Below are 21,582 nucleotides of genomic sequence, written 5' to 3' on the forward strand. Positions count from 1 at the left end.
GCACATTCACATGGTGGTAAAAGGTTAATTTAGATATTCTTATACTGCAGTCTTCCTTCTGCACAAAAATGTATTTAACAGTTTATTTGAAGCTAATATGAGGCTTTAGCTGCTCAAATTAGTCAAATCAATCAATACTGTAGCTTTCCAAGTTAGCTTTCAAAGTCTTTTTTATTGCCAAATTCCTTCTTTTTGTTACAATCCCTCCACTGCAGATGAACACAAAGAGGGAATATTTTACTAAAACGACTAAAACCATGGAAGATATTCACTTTGTTTGAGTAACTCAGATGGTTGAAGCGTCATATTATCTTCAGATAAAATTTTAAGTGCATGTCGGATCAAAATGAGGACTGTGTATTTTGTCCCCCATCACTTACATTGTAAACTAATCTTCTAATGGTCAATATGAAGAGGAAGACTGATTACAGTGAGAAAAACCTGACTGTTGTTTTCTGACAGATTTAAAAAATTGTGAACCTGTCCTTTAATGTGATGAAGCATTTTTATTTCTATCAAAATCATTTCGATAACCACTATTGTCAACATACACCTATGTATGTATGTCTATATATGTCTATATATAGACATATAATCCATTATAGAGGATTTTTATCTTGGTTGCCCTCCTTAACTGCATATAATTAATATTTATGCATTTTCATATCCTCTTCTGCATTTGTCTCTTCTTTCTTCTGTATTGGTGGGGGAGGGCCCAGGGCTGGACAGGTATCCTGTTACATGTGGTATCATTGTTTTATCCTCCTTAGTGAGCTGCTGTCAATGAGCCCAGAATTTCAAGCCATACACATATTGTAGCCCCTCCAAATTACATCTCTTGAGCTAATTTACACCACTATGCTCACATACACATATTGTAGCCCCTCCAAATTACATCTCTTGAGCTAATTTACACCACTATGCTCACATACACATATTGTAGCCCCTCCAAATTACATCTCTTGAGCTAATTTACACCACTATGCTCACATAGAGCCTTTCACTACCCCTGTGAGTGGCTGATAGGACAACTTGGTACTCAAACAAGTACTACTAATTTACAATCTGTACAAGTACTGCTTTGTGGTGTTGGACTCGGCCTTTTTATTCTAGTCACTGCACTAAATCTTTTAGAAGCCGGTGAAAAGATTAACTGCTGTGTTTCAGATCAAAGGATTGCTTTCTGTCTTTAATAACATATCATTCTATTTCTTTGAGATATTAGAAAAGAAAAAGTGAACATTGTAAGATTGCCCTTTGATCGTAGCCCACTCTTCATTTAAGAGGTCTTTCTTGACTGTTCCCTTAATTTGAAATATCAACAACAACTTAACTATTGTTGAGACTTATGGATATAGGGCTCAGACACTTCTTTGATTTGATCCTATTTTGCTGTTTGACTTATTCAAGTGGAAAGTTGTTGGAGTAGCTGCACCTTAAATAAGCTGAGGACAGCATCTTTATGCTTAAAACATATGCAAATAAAGGGGATAAGCAAAGACTCTGACCATATTCACTGTGTGTAGCTGACAGCCTAATTAGATGGCAGGGCAGAGGGATTATACAAGTAAACAGAAGACGAGATAGCACATCTAATATGAAAGACTATATGTGACACTAACAACTGATATGAGCAGAGTGAAACTCACAGCCTTGATTAACTGCATGTATAAAACTAGGGAACATTTTTACGTATCCTACGAATGTGGCGGCAAATTGGAGTGTCTGGTAAACAAGTTACCTCCTTCTTTTATATCCTTATAATATCAAAGAGGAGCTACTGCAACCATCCTCTGACAGAGCGTGCCTCATCACTTCTGCTCCTGGAAACGGCAGCAGTGTAAATCTGAAGTTATTTTGGTTGCCATATAAAGTCAGAGAGGTTATGTATTAGTTTATTTATGGTGCGATCTGTGTTTATTTCTCTGTAGATCAAGTATAAAGACTCAGTCAACAGTGGGATTAGTGTGTAACAAAGAGGTAAAAACCTGAAAGTGACAGACATTTATTTCACCAGAGTCTGTTAATCACACCCCTACCCGCCATCATCTTCAGGAGATTACCATCTTGTTTTCTTCCCATTTTGTTCACTCTTAGCTATCCCTCCACCCGGTGCTGTGCTGTACAGCAGGCTGATTTAAAAATGTGATATCTCAGAAATTCTTCTTTTTTTTATTGTTCTTAAATGATACCAGCTTGTTCTGCTTTTGCAAGCCTGACTAATAGATTGGCCACTTTAATTGTACAATTATCTGTTGTGCAATTCCATTCATATAATTCTTAAAGTTAGTTTCTTCATGAACTGTGGCACTAAATAATACATAATTATTCAGGTAAAAAATGACCACTGACACCATTCACACCCATTGGTCCTCCAGAAGGAGTGGAGGAGGGAGTGTGTTTTGTCATGATGGATGAGTTGGATCTCTGCCTGTGTGTTCTGAGGAGATGACATTCCCGGCCAGCGCTGGCCTCGGATCCCAGCTTCCTTCTCCTGGATAATGAGGCTTTTGTAGGGAGGAGTCTGTAGGCTTAATTTACCGAAGCAGTAGGGAATAATATAGTGCCAACGTTTTGATGTGTCAGGTCCCATATCTCTGGCTGTATTAGAAATAGACCCCAGTGCTGGACAATTAACCCCTGGCCCCAGCAGCAGATCTGTGCAGTAACAGCTCTGCACAGGGTGATAAATAAAACCTAGAGGGAGAAACCCACAATCCCGCCCTTGCTGGTTGAATGCCACTCACCCAGTGGACCAAGCTTATACAATGGTAGAAATGTTTCTGTGTTATCACATTAGCACTGGAGATGCAAGAGTGATTCAAGTGGCTGGCTGTATTGGCAAGGGCATTCTGAGTGTGTTTGTGCTGCAGTGAATACCCTACCTGGAGAAACCTCAGCACCTTTGACCCACTGTAACCTTTTAAACCAGAGAGCAAGACCCTGGCTTGTCCTTTTTTGTTTCAGAGAGTGTACTGTAGGTTGAACTTTGATGCTGTTCTTGAGTACTGAATGTAATGTGTCTGGGGCATACAGTACATTGAATGCTTAGTAGTCTTGGTAAGTTTTTATTGCCCATGTGAGTGCCATGGCTCTCTAGGGATGGTATAGTTATTTGGATGGTTAAAAAATTTTGCACATATAGTTATTCAAAAAAATAGTTATAGTTATAAAAAAAAATGTGCATAGACATTCATGGTGCCCAGAGGATAAATCCCTGTGCCCTTGGTGATCACTTGACTTTTCAACTAGCACCACCTGAAGCTCAGAGTTTTCACTTATTCAATGAAATATCAAAACATGTACTTCATATATTCTGGATTTGCCATTTTTTTAAAATGTTTTTATTTATTTATTTTTACAGATATTCGTTGGTTCCCATTTATGTTTTTATCCCTCAATGAATATTCTATTATCACCATTAAATCTGGTAATACATTTATGTTAACCTAGCATCATCATTAGGTCATGGTTTTAATCTGTGTATATACCATTTACAAACATCTGGATAGCCCCCTAGTGGCTAGCTGAAGTATAGGTTATAAATCCTGCTACTTCCATGTTAGCAGATGAGATAGGAGACAAACTAAAAAATCAAAGTACACATCAAATACATTTTTCCCAAAGATGATTTCTGTCACTTTAGGTAGTTCTTATCACATTGATGTTTGTCCAACTGCTCATTGTTCTGATAAGATTGTTATTAATTAGTTATTTGAATATATAAAAGGGGGGTGTGAAGTTATGATTGACGGCTGTAATAGCCACTGTCAAACCTCCATCAGGTGTTGTGACAGTAGAGGCCACGTTTATCGCAGACCGCCATCCCGCCGCCTGACCCTACTGCACAGACTCTGGCTCCAAATTGCTTCACACAAGCAAGATGGATGCTCCATGAAAGGAGATATTTTGGCCTCACTTTTGCACAGCAGTAGGAAGTGGAGAAACATTGTTCATATTTATATACAGTCAATGTGCAACATGTTTTATACAACCAAATTCCCATCAACCTCAGCTGCACTTTAATTCTCTTGAGTGCTAATTAGCAAATGTTAGCTTGCTACAACACACTAAAATAAGAATGTGACCATGAGTTTTTAACAATTATATAACAATAAATAATAAATGCATCAGTGTTATGAGTGTGACGCTTTGCCTTCTCTCTTTTATTTTTTTAAAAGCATAACCTGTCAGCATTCCAGCAGTGTCATTATTATATGATATAATATGATATTAACTAATGTGAGCATTAAGCTCTAAAGATTACTGTGTCAAAGTACAGCCTCACACAGCCACTAGCTTGGCTGTAGACTCTTTTTTCTCTCTTTTTATCTAGAGAAAGTTGAAAAAAGTGTTTTATGACACTAACATTAATGTTGACACGTTGAAAGACTTGATACTTGATAGAAGATTCCTGAAGCTAAGGTATTGAAAAAAACATTGTTTCAGTATTGGTACAAGGACAACTCATTGGCACTGGAAGAAAAAAAAGAAAAAAGAATTAAGCCCTATCATTGAATGTTATTTGTGTCCTCCATTTTCAGTTACTTGAAACATATCAAACAATTGCAATAACCTCTTAATGATTAGAAGCTGTAGCTTATACATCAGTAGTAAAAAGAGAATTATGCATCCTCACTTTGCTGAAGCCAGCTGCTTTTTTTTGTCTGCAGTCATATTGAGACCATTTGTTTAATGGCAGATAATGGCAGAGAAAAGAATGAGCAGTAATAAAGCTGTAGACGACAAGGGTCACCTTCAGGACCTGCTCATGGTTATTCCTATCATTAGCATGTCGCATCTCGTGCTGTCCTGCTCCAATTATTACTGACACAGACTCTGGTCTTACGACTGGGCTGTTCAAACTGCCCACTGTTAGACTGTAATTCTCACACCGATGGACTAATGTGAAATATGGCAACAGATGCAGAGAACAACGACTGAAGCACATTATTCAGGGCCCAAGGGCCATTAAAGCCATAGCTATTAAATATAATTTGAAAAAAATAGCTTTTTGGCGCATAGAATAGCAGGTTGTGAGGTATTATGATAATCACTACATTCCCCAGGGTGCCTGCTTTCTCTCAAATGTTATTTCTATTTGTATGTGCCTTTGTGAATGGGCTTTGGGATATGTAGTCTTGTTTTTGCATGTTTTATAGGAGGGGTAATTCTCCTCAGATGCAGCAGCAATTATTGCTTTTGCCAGTGTTTGCGTTCTTTTGTACGAGTCTAACATAATTATAGCTCATTGCTTGATTTGTTGTTGGTTTGAGAGATATTGTGCACATGTGAAAACATTTTATTTAATATATTTTGAAAAAAAATCCTCTTGTGTATGATAATGAACTTGTGTTCACCCTTCATTTGATCATACAATCTAGACTGTTGGTCACAGGTACCTGGCACTGAAATTTAAAAGGCATAGACCTCAGATATATAACATACAATCTATGTTCTTATACTGTTGAGTTTGTAGTGCTGTTTTTACATTTAAAGTATTGTAGCTCTGATCTGATGTAAATGTTTCTTTATTTAGTCACCTTGTAAAAGATGCAATAACTTACACTCTGAATTCATGTTTAAATTACTTTGCAAATGCAAAGAGCAGAATATATGTCTGAGAAGGTCACAAGTTACAGGCATTGTCTACAGAACTAGTGTATCCATAACACTGTACTTATTAAAGTAACCCTTGTGCAGCCTTTATATCAAAGCCGAGCAGAAGCAGACCTTTGTAAAAACAGGGTTGGGAGCAGCAGTGTAAAGCCTGGTTGGCTCAGTTCACATGCTTCAGTGTTAAAGAGTATAGTGGTGGTTGATCCGTTGATGTGGCTGCAGTGCACATTTCATTGTGGCCAACTGTTAGACTGGTCTGTGGTGAGAAGTGTAGAGGAAGTGTGGAATGAAGTATATTAATGATATAATTTGGTATATGATATTTTTCCTAGTTTCCATAAAGGGAATTCAGAAGAGATTCAGAAGGAAACAAATACAGCACACATCAAATTGTGATAATCAAAGGCTCTAGACTGTAGAGCTGAGATCATTAGTTGATTTATCACTTGCTTGACTGACATTTTTGATAACTGATTAATTGTTTTAAAGTAAAAAATGTAAAATGTTTTTTGGTTTCAGCTTCTCAAATGAGTAAGCTTTACGCCGATCTGACCGGCTATATCGGATCGGCCGATATTTAGCATTTTATGCAATTAGTGAGATCGGCTGTAATGTCTTAATTTGCCGATCTGATCAATGTCGTCATGTTGAAACTTTTTGCAGATGCTCCCGTTGCATAGATTGCAGATGGCTTGTGTTTTATCTGTCTCATTTACTCCGAAGAAGTTCCACACCGCCGACATGTTTGTTTGAATCCGACAGCTAGTTTTGAGCCCTGTCACGATGTGACGGACAATAAAGTTTTTTGAATATTGAATCAAACAAACATGTGGGTGATGTGGGCAGACAGATAAAACACAAGCTATTTAACAATCTGTGCAACACTAAAGTACCTCGTGGGGAAGCATCTGCAACATGTTTCAACACCACAAATGTACCTGGATAGGAACACGAGGAGGAGCATGCCGAGTTTAAGAAACGGAGCGTGGACAAAGAAGACGTGATCGGATCGCTGATCGGTTTATTTAAACTCACTGATGGGTGATCGGTGATCGGTTAATTTAAACTCACTGATCGGTGATCGGCCCCAAAAATCCTGTTTGTGTAAAGCCTAGAAATGAGAAAAAATACTAATTTTCATACTACTAGCTTTTTGATAAACTGTTGGTCTGACAAAATGAGAAAATTTAAATAAATAATTAAAATATTTATAATAAAAGACATCTGTACAATGAAGCTACCTTAAAACTGAACTGCAAAAACATAATTGTTATTCCTTTTAGTGACTGACATTGTTTTGTTTTTTTTCCAGCTGCTGGCTGCACGTTTGAAGAGGATTCAGACCCCAATCTTTGTGACTTCACCCAGGGGGAGGAGGATGACTTTGACTGGCTGCTGTTTCGCACGTACAATTCACCTTACACCAGTTCTGACCTCCTGCGGGGTGAGCTTTACTTCACTACTTTTTCAGACTGCAGCTTTTTTTGTGTCTGGCCAAATGTCTCTTTGTGTTCATATCTTTGAATGGACAGAGTTGACCAACAGTATGTCTTGCTTTAAATCTTACACTGAAATACTTGAAGTAAGCATTCATTCAAAGTGTTCAAATAAGACCACAGGCTTGTTTTGTGTCACAAATCAGCTGTTGCCATGCATGCTTCTGTTTCTCTTTAAATTGTCCTAAACTCTGGGGAAATAAATGGGCTGTGTTTGAATCAATGTCGTCAACATATCAGAAAAGTGTGACTGTGTGCAAATCAGCCTTTATAGATGTCCAATGTCCATTATGCATCAGCTTTAATGAAGCACTCACCCCAGTTTTGTCTGCTTCCTGCTAACCCCAAGGATAATTTTATGTTAACCAGCCTCACAGGACTAATGGAAACCGGCATTTTCCTGCCATCATCCTCTCTACTAGTGGTTGCCAGAGGGAGATGGCATGCATAGTTTATAAGGCGCTCCTCCATCTCTGCATTAACAAATACCTACAGGGAACTGACAAAGAGTAGAGTGCTGTTTCAGCTCCTTGGCAGAAATATCAGTGGCAGCAGTGGGCTTTCTGCTGAAGCACTGCTACGGTACAAACGTGCAATATGAGTAAGATACCAATCTCTCTTTCTGGTGTAACTAATCAATCTATCTATTGTTTAATGATGAGATCTCAATCAATCCATGTCAAAAGCATGCATTTAATTGTTTATTGTACACCAGGGAGAGCTTGTACATTCAATAGCAGCAGTAATATTACAAGCTTGGAGGAAAGGACAGATGCCTAATTTGGAAATAGAAGAGACACTTACTGTAGCAGATATAAGTCAAGAGGAACAGATGTAAAGATGACAAGATACGGTGTAATCTAGAGGATACAAACTAGTTGATTTGGCTTTAAAAAGAAATAATTGTTGGCTGCAGGGAGCACTTCATCCTCCTGCAAAATATCAACTTGAATAGCCTTTGAAAATGGTCAAAAACGTCCTGCAGGGAGAAGTGGTGTTATTTTTAAAAGCTTCGTACTTGTGATATTTATGATATACAGGACTAAAAATCCTCCCTGCCTCCAGGCATATATCCAATTTGGATCCTGAACTTGATAAATCTCAAATTCAATTCTTAACTCTTAAACTGCACCTCATTTACCTCCATGTCATCAGCATTCAGTGTGAGAATCTGCCCGCAGCCACCAGCCAATTCACGGCAGGCGATGGGATAATTAATACTTTTCCCTTTGGGTTTAATTAAAATTTACTGTCACAAATCCCAAGTCTTAGTTATTTTCATTTGGGCTTTTGTTCTCATGCCATGTCATTGGGCCTTTCTCAATGCAAAGTATTCCAAGTTCAGACTTGTTTACTTGGTAGTTCGGACTTGGCAAGTTTGACTCGGAAGTACAAACTTCTAAGGAAGAAAGGATGCAGTACGGTCCATCTGTAATTGGAACGTCATCTGCAGCTTACTTGTTGATGACACCGGCTCCACTTCAACACACCTGCCTGCCTGCACTGAGACAAAATAATCTCAACCCAAAACTTCAATAACACTTTTTTTCCTAAAAAAAAAACCTCACTGACAGAGAGATGCAGCAAATTATGTTACTCTGTCTGTAATGTAGCTATAATAAAATTCCAAGCTGTTATTTACCTTGATAAAATAAAACTTAATTCAATATAGGCTGATCTGTGCATTTAATACATTTATGTATAGTGAGATCATTCCATAAACTGTAGAGCCTCAGAGGCAGCGCTGTTGTTCTGTCCAGTAAAAACATGAAGCTTCATCTTACATTCAGACAAACTAATGTGGCAGCTAATGTTAGATTTAATCTGTGAGACCAATATTTATCATCTGAAAGGAATTATATCATCTATCAAAATGCTACAGACATTAAATCCAGCTGTAAATTACCAAAGAGCTGCACCAATTAGTTCATCGGATCATGTTCTCCCTTGGATGATGACGGACACTGAATGGCTCAGAGGTGGGGCTCCTAGCACCTGACATGACTGTCTGATCCCAGAAAATGTTGGAGCAAATTTCCAAATAGATGATATTCAGATGAACTGACTACATATTGGGAAACTAAATGGTACTTTATCATTTGAAAAAATATTCAAATTTAATAAAGTGACAAATTCACAGTCCTACAGCAAAAATGACAAGCCTGGCTCAAAATCTCCACCACTGCCAATTGGTGCAAAATGTATCCTAGGTAGTAGCTGAGCAGGTGGACCCAAATGCAGAGAGCAAAGTCAAAAGCAATGATGCAGAAAAAGTGTTTTCTTTTTCTTTTTTTTGATGGTGCAGGCAAAAAAACAAAAAAAACAAAAGCTGACTGAGGTGAGTGAAAAACCAAACGGAAGGCAAGACAGAGCAAAGTAAGCAGACAAGGCTGAGCAGAACAGACATGACAGGGCATAACAGGACAGGGAGTAGCAGCACAGAACACACAAACCGGACAAGGCGACTCGACAAACACTGAACAGTAAACTGAACTTAAATACTGGGATTACAAACGGGACACAGATGAAACCACAGGAAGTAAAGATAACAGAAACACAAGGAGAAAATATTTCAAAATAGTACATAAACTAAAACGCAAACAGAAAGTCCAGGCAGGATGTGACTCCCGGATACTTGACTGTCCCATGTCAATACAAGTCAGCTGTGGATGTATCCTCTGTAAAATGAGACAAGCAAGAGCACATCTGGGAATTTTGTCCTTACTTGGCTGGACGTGAACTTTGAATAAACACTGTTCTTGTGTTGTGACTGGTGATGTTTTACAATCAATCAATTAATCAATCTATCTATCCATCTATCTTCATTTATATAGCGCCAAATCACAACAGAAGTTATCTCTAGGCACTTTTCACATAGAGCCAGTCTAGACCATACTATTCATTTTAATTTAAACAGACCCAACAAGCACTTAGCAACAGTGGCAAGGAAAAGCTACCCTTTTTAATGGGAAGAAACCTCAAGCTAACCCAGGCTCTAGTTAGGTGGCCATCTGCCTTGACCTTGACAAGCATACAAAAAAACAAGTACAGACAAGAATGCAAATTGAGAACTCAACTAACTTGCCTGTCATGTCAGATCCAGCCACCTGTCACCTCATTCCGTTCATCTAGTTTTCCCCACTCATCTACTCACCTACAGCTCATTCCCTTATTAGTCACTCAGCATAAACACAAGTCCCTTTGTTCTCTGCCAGATTGTCTTGTGTGCTTTCTGGACTTTGGATTCCCTGTCTGCCCCTTGTCGGATTTGTTTGCCTGAGTAGTTTTGTGATACCAGAAAATTGGAGAGCCCCACCTACTGAAGTCTGGGGATTACCAAATGCACGGTAGTTGCTTAAATTGTGGTGAGAATGGCCTCTAACAAATCTACACCCCTGGCATTTTGTCAAGGACACACCTTACTTGAAATGGTTCTCACCTCTCATTCTCCTCCGTAGTAAACTGCATGTCACGGCCCCAATATGAAGGACTGCCCTTAAGACTTTGGATTAGTTCTGCAATGCACATGTCTTTTAAAACTCTCTGTTTCCACCCAGTTGCAACAACAAAACCTGGGAGACTGTCCTCAGTCTGTATGAACAAAGCATTTATAGATGGACCTGTAGAAAAGACCTGTTGTCTGTGTGACTGATCTGCTGGTTTTGACATTGCCTGTTGACTAAGTAAACTGAACTGAACCTCAAACCCTAACCCTTTTTTGGGTTCAAACCTGCCAGTTCCAGTGAATTTTACATTTACGTCCATGGTATTTACAGTGATCAGGGGCCTTTGGAGGAGCAGACTTGCTCAGGTGGAATGAGGCTGGTACTGTTACGTGCACATGACACAATGGCAAGAAGCTCTGAGCATCAAATCTCAAATCGATCAGCTCTGAGGACCAGGAGACAGATTCAGTTTAATGTATTATCTACTCATCCTCCAGCTCCACACTTGAAACAGTGCATAGATCATGTTATCCGTCTGATTGGTTTCATTGTGTAGTGAAAGTGGTATGCCTTTGTTAGGTAGACCTTGACATTTTCACTGTTTTATTTAAGAAGGATAACCTTACTGTAGATACTGGTCTCTTTTTTTCCTGTTCTGACTTAATCCCCCTGTGTTGACTTCCAACCATGTATCACATTGGGCAGCCAAGGTGGGGGATAACAAGAGTTTATGAGATAAGGCTATTTACATTGGACCAGTATTAACTTTGTGGGACTGAGAAATTGGTGTCGAGGGAAGATTAGTAAACACAGCTGAGATAGCAGCAGCTTGTGGCTCCCAGGAGAAATTAGAGACGACCGCTCCCATGAAAGCGGGAAGAGTCTTGAAAAAAATGAAAAGAAGATAGAATGTGGTGAGATCTTAATAAGAATGACCCATTTTTATATCACATTCTCCTCTATTTTGAATGAGATTGAAGACGTCTACTTGCTATTGATAATCTTCAGTTCTTTTTCTGTTTTTAATGAACAAGTCAGTCTGGCACGATGATGATCTTGTGAAGAAGAATGTGTTGGCATGTCATGTGTACCTTGTTTACATTAAGGCAGATTCATTAGTGTGAAAAGTTTGCTGAAATATCCATTATAATGTATCAGGCTGGATGTAAACGATGTAAAACCGCTAATTGCAATGTATTTTGCTGTCTTTTTTCACTTTGTTAGGTTCTGTATACTTCCTTTATTATTGTGGACATCAGGTCCTGCGTGGGTGACATAATGTCTAGAGATTTCTTAGGTAACTATACTTTAGTTTGAAAGCAGAACCTTTTCAGCTCTCTTATATATCTACAGTTAAAAGCAGTTTCTTCTGAGGCAAACAGAGGCAATTAGACATCAACTTTGAACAGTCAAGCATCGAAGAATGCAAAATAGAAGACATAACAGACAGAATAGAGGAGGGAGAAATACCAATATAACCTCTGCTGACTTCAAGGCAACGTAGCCGCAGCTTAAATGTAGCCTACGTGCATCTACTGACGATAGCTGTCAAAATACAACAATCTTTATTATTTTATTGTAATTTTAACTACAGTACAAGACAACCAAACACATGTCTGTTTTCTTATAAACTGACTAAGCTGTTGAATACAACTGCAAGAACTCCCTTAATAGTCCTATTCCCCATTTTGACCAAATTTTCCAAATACTAAGGTACAACATTAACTAGACAGAAGGTAAAAGTCCCTTTTGGACATTTCTACTTTCTACTACTGCTGAGGAACTGTGAAAGATCAGAATGTTTTTTTCCCCCCCATTTTCAGACACAAAGAAACAACTACAGAGAGTGTAATGCTACTTAATTTACTGTTGCATGGCACCAATGTTTCAGTGAATGAAAAGGAGACATGCATATATGGAAAAGGAGATTGAAAAACCCCAAAGCACCTGTCTCCAATAGAATGAGAATCTGCTGAGGAATTGGCCATTTGTAAGTACTCTCCACTGCAGCTACTATTTTTGGGCTAGAAGTTCATAAAGTGGTTCCTGCGCACCTGAAAAGTGCTGTTTACATGGGCTATTATAAAGCACTAGAAGTTTAGATAGTTGTCCATCTCAGCAGGCATACAAACAGAGTCTCTTGGATGTTTAGAAACTGGGGCTTTAGTTCCCAGCTGAGTCATACAGAAATTCTCTCTCTCTCTCTCTCTCTCTCTCTCTCTCTCTCTCTCTCTCTCTCTCTCTCTCTTTCTCTCTCCCTCTCTCCCTCTCTCTTTCTCTTTTTCTTTGTAAATGTCTCCTCTGCAGTCCAGTGACGCTGAAGGTAACTTGTAAAACTAAGAGCTGTAGTTTTATTTGTTTATCGCAACAAGCTACAGAGTTGATTGATTGTATTATTAACTACTAGCACAAGAGATTATTGTGCTTGTAGCCCAGAATCTTTTATAGTCTGAAGGGACTATAATGTTGAATGGGTCGTCAGGTCAGAGGAAGGTTAAGACTTATGTGAAACATGGCTTTTAGTATTGTCTTGGAGTTGCAGTGTGGTCATTCAGCACTTACCGAAGCAGCTGGCTGAATGTAATGACTTTAACATGGATAACACACAGACAGTGCTCCATCTGTATCTTCAGCATCCTCTTCCAGTCATATCTTCTGGTCTTTACTATCTGTCACCTCTCACCCCTGCCTGGCCTCAGCCTCTCACTGCAGACCAGCTGCACACTAAGGTATGTGTGTGTCATTGACAGTGACCTGAGATTCATCTGCATCTGTGAAAGGATGAGGCAGAGCAAGGAGACAGATACATCTGCTGTGGGAAAGGTGTTGTTATCAGAGCTGACCAGCCATCCTCACCGTGGTTTAATACTCTATTACAGCAATGCCCTCCTCCCCTATCCTCTTCGGCAGTCTGCATTCACTATAAATACAGTATATCATTGCATTTAAAAAGGTCACTGTTCACTGTGGATTCAAAATTGAGTTAGTTTTGCTTCTCCAACTGTGCATTTTTAGATAGGTAATACACTTTTCATTGTGCTGCTTTGCTTGACGGGCAAGAGCTATTTCATGAAATCTATTTGTATTTTATTAAACAACATAATTGCACTGAATTACTAAGATGTTTGCTCAACATTGCAAATAATTAAAATTTTTCTGACGATTATTGCAATTGTGATTTTAAATTGTGTTTATTTTCTACAAATTAAACTATCACTATCAAACAAAATGTTCGACATCTGCGGAGCTTCCTGCTTCCTAGGAAGCTAAGCAATTAAGTAGATTTTATATACGCACGAAAAAGGATTACCATAGCATTTGTCCATTATGAACAACAAAAAGACCCATCCGAAATTAGACAGAGGGGTGTTTCTTCTTCTTCAAAACATCATCAAAATGTAGAAACAACAGTATGCATATAGAGCAAAGGTCTTCAACAGGGGGTCCGCGACCCCTAGGGGGTCCGCGGAAGTACTGCAGGGGGGTCGCAAAAGTTTAATTAGATTTTTTTTTTTAAATATTCCCCCTCGCAATGTTTTCCACAAATTGAAATGTCTTTACACATTAACATGAATCCAAAACACTGTAGTGAACAGATAAATGGAGGCAGAAGACGTCTTTCAGTCAGCAATGCACACATTCAGCGACACACAGGAGCTCTTTCAAACTGGGCACCGGTTCATTCACAACATCTGTCCCACCAACGAGGAGGACCCGCCCCTATCGCTGCTGTGCCAATCACAAGGCCGTACCTTGCACATGTTAAAAATAATAATAAAAACATAAATATATGAACCTGTGTATTACAGACATCCCAACTCTCCCAGAAGTTCCGAGAGTCTCCCGCATATTTATAGCGGCCCCCTGACGCCCGAGCAAGAGCATGAGCTAGAGAGTGACTGCGCGCGTGTGTGTGTTTGTGTGACCATAAATGCAGCGCGTGTGAGAGCAAAGCGTCCTTATAGCTGATTGCACCCCCAACCCACCCGGACCAGTAACGATCGCAACCCCTCACCCGGTCCGACACCAAGTGTAACAGGAACCCCACCCCCCACCCCCAGAACTGATCTCCCTGAAATGACTTTTTGCAGGTTGGGATGTCTGATATTATTTGAATATTTTAGTATTGAATACACAATAACAAGGTACATTTACACATGGCACTATAGGACCAGTTTAATATAAAACACAATTTTATAAAATATTAAATATTAATTAATATTTAAGTAAGGGGGTCGCCACTCCATCAGTTTCGGGGTTCTTGGCCTGGAAAACGTTGAAGACCCCTGATATAGAGCATATTAACCACGCAAACACCAAGATTTCTTGTTTTTGTTTAGCCAAACCACAGAATTAATGCTAATTGGCTCCAGCTGAAATTTTGATGGCAGCAATCAGGCTTATTACAGCTTATTAAGACACTATTAATTATATTAGTTATAATTAAAATTGCAGCTCTTTGGATTTTAAAATTGTACCTGTTCAAATAGCGATTTCTATTATTAAACAATTAATAGTGAGCTCTACCTCATTTCTGTGTCCTTGATTGTCACATGAATGTGGCTTTTAGAAAGTCAGATCTTTCTTCACCTGTTTAAAGCAGTTTCTCTCTAAAGTGAGAAACTATTCTTCTGTTCGTGCTTTTGAACAAAACATTACTGAGAGCTCAAAGGGCATCCAAATAATTGTAGGTTGAAATCATGGTTGATAAGCCTTAATGAAAACTAATGTTCTGGCTTCAGTAACATAAGTACCAGCTTTATGGGAAAGCTTCGTTTCAAGGCTGAAGCCATGCAATGATGAATGAAATAAGAGATGAGATAAAGTGGTCTGTTGTTTATTTTCCAGTGATGGTAATGCATCCTTTGTTCTCAAAGAGAGGAGGACACTCTTAACTTATTGCTAGAGAGGTATATTTATCATTTAGCTTGGCTTATATAGGATAATTATTCCCTTGAAGAGAATCATGTCATGTGTCTTTGCAGAGTCTCCAGGCTTTCACTCCTGCCAAACTTTCCACCAGCTGTTTTTTACTAATTGAATGGTAAATGGACTGTACTTATATAGCGCTTTTATAGTCGTTATGACCACTCAAAGCGCTTTACATTACATGTCATTCACCCATTCACACACATTCATACACTGATGGCAGGGGCTACCCACACAGGATGCCAACCTGCTCATCAGGAAGAGACTAACCATTCATACACATCATTGGCGCAGCAACGGGAGCAATTTGGGGTTAAGTATCTTGCCCAAGGACACATTGACATGTGGACTGGAGGAGTCGGGAATCGAACCGTTAATCTTCCAATTGGTGGACGACTGCTCTGCCGCCTGCTCAGGAGGTAGGCTAATTAACACTGCTAAGATGTGGCTAATTAACACACCTTCAGTTAGAGAGGGAGGAGCTAATTAGTCAAATCAGCTGCAGTAGTATTTGATTGGAATGAAAACACCAGTGGTTCACAGGGATCATTTCTTCTGGCTCATTACCTCAAAGCAAAGATCATTTTTATTGATCATCAGTGTTTTATAAGTGTCTTAAAGCTCAGTCTCTACACCTTAGCCTATAAATATAGCACATTAATTCAATTATTATTCAGGGAAGCAGTCATGAGTTCTCTTCTCAACAAGGTAAAGAGGACTCATTACTGTGAATGATAGAGGCACATTTGGAACGGCTTCCAGAGTAGGCAGTTGTGCTAGTCTCTGAAGCTTGCAGTCTAACTTTAGTGTACTCTGTGACCAGTTCTTTTGTTCTTTTGCTCAGCCACACACACAGACACTCAGGCGATGGGTAGGTATGGTAATGCAGCTCCCCTTTGGCTGTAGTTGCCATCTAATTAGTGTCGCTTTAGAGGGACAGCTAGAGGGCTTTTATGTGTAAGGTTGCTAGTTTAACAACATAATTGAGGCTCAGAAAGCACACTTGGGACAGCAGCCAAATAGAATTTCTAGGTGGATTACCTTAACTCAGGTGAGATGAAGTTGATGGTCACTGGAATCATAACGGTTCAAAAGGGTGTGTGGGTGACCATTGCAATGACGCTGGAGCTTCTATGTAGCATAAAGTGGGAGATTTTGCTCACATATAATTGGCTACAATTGGCTGTATTTGACAGACTCGAAAACCCTGAGACTTACTGTGGCTGCTTTATTGCTTGTGTTGCTCTTAAAACACTAGAGTAAAACTAGAAGGGTTAAATCATGTGAGCAGTGCCACAAATATTTCGTGTTGAGGGAAATAAAACCCTTTATGACTCAATTTCAGTAAGTGTTTTTTAATCTTACTTGATTTAAACAATTAGATTGTCTTATGTTGACTGAGAAAATCCCACAGCCCTTGGTTTTTATCAAGTTATTGTGAAATACATAACCTAACAAGACTAACGGCCCAATATTTGTGGCAGGTCTTTTTTAAGGGAAAAAAGTGCCTGTATGCACACTGGATTACAGCTCCCAAAAACCTTATTGGACTGAAAAAGGCAATGTTTGACCCTACTAGGTAAATGATCAACATGAAAAAAAGGGCAAGCCATGTAGACACCAAATTAGTTATATCATGCTGACATCATCACATGCTTAATTCATTACAAGAGGCCTGAAGGTTTCTTTGTTTGTATTTTGTCATAAATCAAAGTATTGGATGAATTGAACTATTTTGAACTGATGATGGTAAAAAGGTAAGATCACCAACGTTATTATATTTAAATCTGAAGGGAGAATAAATATGTATCCCAAATGTTATTGCAATCCATCAAATTACGCTATGGTGGAAAAACTTCAAGAGATCACCAAAATTAGTTGGAGTACAAAGTTTATTGGCAATCATTGCTTCTGACAAATGGACCATTTGGAAAATTTTGGCTTTAATTTTTTTTTTACACATTCTGCCTTTGGCGCTGTGAAGTTTGGAGTAAGCTTTATACTTTGTGCCTGGTGTGGATAGTTTGAATGTGTGTATTTGGATATTTCCCAACCTCTGCGCACTGCTCTACTCCTCTGTGCCCACACTTTGCTCCACAGCTCTTTCTGAATGCTCACAGAGCTAAGGCATGTGGATCTTGGCAAGTGATTGAAACCACAGCAGATAGATTCCAAGTCTTTCTTAAAATTCTGTTTGTATATACATGTAGGCCTGCCTTGAGGCTTCTCAATACATATAAATTAGGAATAGGAGAGAACATTTGCAGAATATCCACAGCAACTCATTCATGAACCATTCTGGGCTTCATGAGTACTTCAACACAGGCTTATGAAATGTCTCAACACGATGTATCCAGATTTGTTGCTTTGATGAAATTTCATTAATTTATAAAATGTTCGCTTTTTTGACAACTCAAAGCTGAACATTTAAGGAAGGTTCTCTTGTATGGCAGCACTTCGGATTCTTCGGATTCTTCGAAACATTTTGCACATAATGTGCAAAATGTGCTACAAGCGAGTCGGAGCGAGTCTTTAGCACTAGTGGAAATATTGTTTCCTGCTTGCGCTCATCTCTGAAGCCTGATCATGTTAACAGCTGGTGTTTTTGGCAAAAAACCTTTAAGTATGTGCCATATTCACCTAAAATGATTCTGAAGTTCCAGACAAGTTAGTTTCAGTGAGTGCTTAGTATGATGGGCCAGTCCTTCCAGCCTTAATCCATTACTGGATCAGTTTACAGAATACAATTTGTTGAGTGTCGTTTACAAAAGATGTTAGATTAAAAATGTGTGAGTGCACTAAACACGAGAGAGTTAATCTAAGTTTATTTAAGTTGTCTTATTTGATTTTCTACTATATTTATTTTATTCATTGAACAGCTGGATACATATTTATTTGTACATTATTTTCTATTTGAAGAACATTTTCTATTTTTTATTTGAACATTTTGTGTAGTTTAATCATTTTGAAAACTCTGTGATAGTAAGTTTTTTGCCGAAATGCCAAATGAATGCATTTTATTTTCAAATTCAAAAAGAATCGTTTGAAGAATCGTGATTTCAATCTTGACCAAAAAATCGTGATTCTCATTTTTTCCAAAATCGAGCAGCCCTAGAGTCAGTGAATGATGGCTACTGTAACAGTTTTCCCTAAACATCAGCATGTAGTATCTAATCACCTCCGTGTAATTGATACATTTTGTGCCTTAAAATAGACCTTATGTATACTGTTTCTGTAGCTAGAAGGTATAGTTTGTGAGTTTCTTCATGGTCATCTGGATGTGACTATTGGCCACAAGTTAATTAACGTTGCCTGAAGGTTTGGTTCAAATAATTCGAAATGCTTAAAAGCAGAGCAGAAGCATTTTGCGGATCTGTTATTGCTGAAATGTTGCTGGTTGTTGGCTGTCTCTATCTATGTTTTGCTTAACTAATAAACTTGAACTATAAATAGTCTGCATTTAATTGTTAGCTTTGGTGTGCTTATCAGTACATGAAGGAAACATAATTGCCTCTTTTTATTCTGCAGTAAACAGTTTATGTCTGTAACTTATGTAACATGGTGAGTATGTGGCGATCACGGTGGTGGATGGGCTTGATTAATGTTAAACCTTTTTGCCAAAGATTGGGACTCAAAACCAAAAATTAGTTGAGGTTTTGTGGCCATGACGATAATTTTACCCTAACCTCAAACAAGTACTTGCAAGGCTTGAAAAAATGTTTATTTACCACAATCCAGGGTTTTGTGGAGTTCTCCAGTATCAATTTTCTGTTGTGTTTCTTAATATCATCACATACAAGTAAACAGCTAATCAATAGTACAAATTCAGGGGAGGTCCTCCCATGGGTAAAACTAACTGCCAGTGGCGTCCATTAATAATGATGCTGCAGGACTTTATAGGACGCACCAAATTTTGTTGAGAATGATGACATGATGACATGTTGGCATCCCTCTGAACAGAGAAAGCAGCTAACAATGATGTTTATTATTGATTAATGTGTCGTTTATTGTCTTGATTAATTGATTCGTTGTTTGGTCTTTAAAATGTCAGAATAAGAATAAAATGTGTTCATCACTGGTTTCAAGATACAATATAAAATATCTTGTTTTGTCCCAACCAACAGTCTACAAACTAAAAACCAATGCATTCAGTTGACTACCATAGAGAACTAAGAAACCAGTTAGCCTTTGTTAGTTAATTGATTATGAACATATTTGCCAATTAATTTGATGTGATCAACTAATTAATCAATCAATTGAAAGTTGCAGTTCTAGAAAGAATAAGGGAAGCTTCTGTAATTATATGCAGTATCTACAGAAAGGTTTTAGCTCAAAGTGTGCTAAATAATGTTTATATGATCTATGTCAAAGTGCAGCAGCTCCTTAATGAAAAAAGTCAGTTAAAAACTTGAGTCATCCAAGTTTATTAAAATTCCAGACAGAAACATGCCCTCACAACACTAAACTCATTCTGCTACAGGATCGAAACGTTGCACTTATTATTATGCTGACTTGCTATTTGAATGGCATTATTCCTCAGTGTGTGCTTTATTTTCATTGTGAGGTTGACAGGTTTTCTAAGGGGAAATAAAATGCTGTACTGTTCCCATGTGGGAGTGTGAAGCTGCCACCATCTGCTTATAAATGCAGTGCCCTGTGTCTCATGGGGATCCTAGTTCATACCTCAGAGGTCCTACAGGGAAAACTGGTTATGCCTTGAAGGATTCACAAAATGCAACAGCACTCAAAAAGGATCTGTGTAACCATACACCCTTACATTTTCTCTTAAACATCACAGCCATACAGCATCTGATAACAAGTTGTGAAAATATTTATGTCAGCTTTGAAACTCATTGTTTGAATATTAAATCCTCTTAAAATGGATTTGCTCCCTATTTATATGAGTAGTTACTTTAGCTGTGTAGATGATGGGTATATCATTTAGGAGTGAAACTGTAGTGCATGCTTTAAGTGTCCTTATCATAATCAGGCTGAAAAGAGGTAGATAAAGGCAGAGATAAACATCCCTGAAAATAGCGTGAGCAAAATTTGTATGCAGCCATTGACCCTCTGCTGTGAGACTTAATGATTTCAGTGTATTTTCTCTGTAGACATAGTGGGTGGCAATCCAGTTGCCAGGAGGGGCTCTGAGTGCAGGTTATTTCATCTTCATTTGTTGGAATAACATTGATTTGAGATGTAGGAGCCTCTTGAGTAGGCATCTGGTTAGACACTCATGAAGTGCCAAGAGGGTCCTTCAGAGAATAAAGGAGTGGGGACAAAACATTTTATTCCTCTTTTTCACATCCTCTCTTAATGTTTCATTGCGTCCTGCCATTCTCATTCACATACTTCCTCTCAGGTGCAATTTAATTCAGCAGTGTTACCATAATAACTCTTGTCGTGCACAACATTGTCAGTAATTGATATGTAGGCACTGCTTCTGGGTGGAGCCATTTGCATTAAATTGTGTTAACTGATATGATAATGAATGTGAAAGGCCTGATGCAAGCAGAATGACTAACCGGGGATGGATGGCTATTTGAATTATACACAATGAGTAATATATTATATCAGGTCTCAGGGGTCCATATCTCTCCCTGAATTTGTTGCCTGTCTTTCACATAGATCGGCCCGGGCTGCCTGGATATAAATAGTCTGTATTACATCTCTTATCCTTTCTATTCTTAGGGAAAGAAGAATGTGTGGGAATGAGACTATATAAGACATACTCTGAAATAAAGGGATATTTAACTGTATTTATCTCAGCATGATTGGAGTGACACAAAATGCCTGTTCTGTCTCTGTTTCATGTGTGCCAATCTGTTTAGTATGCTATCCATCTCCTTGCTTTTAACCAGACTGTCGATAATTACCTTCTCAAGCTTCACCAAACTTTATTATTCTTCATTAACACACACTATATTAACAGCTTATTGCTTGTCAAATGAATTATTAGTGTATGAAAGGCTTGAATGAAGAGGTGACATGACAGTTGACTAAAAACAAAGATGGATGAGCTGCAGTTAAGTGCCCTTTTATTTTAAATAAATCTTTTGGGCTCGATCCTGTCGTGTTTGTATCGTCCTATA

General features: G+C 38.5%; 1 protein-coding gene across 3 annotated transcripts in view; it reads left to right on the forward strand.

The window, feature by feature from the left end:
• ptprub (protein tyrosine phosphatase receptor type Ub) overlaps positions 1-21,582 on the forward strand; it is a 159,916-nt gene that overhangs the window by 41,674 nt on the left and 96,660 nt on the right. For all 3 annotated transcript variants that reach the window (XM_053327511.1, XM_053327510.1, XM_053327509.1), the window contains exon 2: positions 6,932-7,063. In XM_053327511.1, the coding sequence (XP_053183486.1) occupies positions 6,932-7,063 (132 nt within the window). The remainder of the gene's footprint in view (positions 1-6,931; positions 7,064-21,582) is intronic.

Source organism: Scomber japonicus, chromosome 10 (assembly GCF_027409825.1).
Source record: "Scomber japonicus isolate fScoJap1 chromosome 10, fScoJap1.pri, whole genome shotgun sequence".
NCBI lineage: Eukaryota > Metazoa > Chordata > Actinopteri > Scombriformes > Scombridae > Scomber > Scomber japonicus.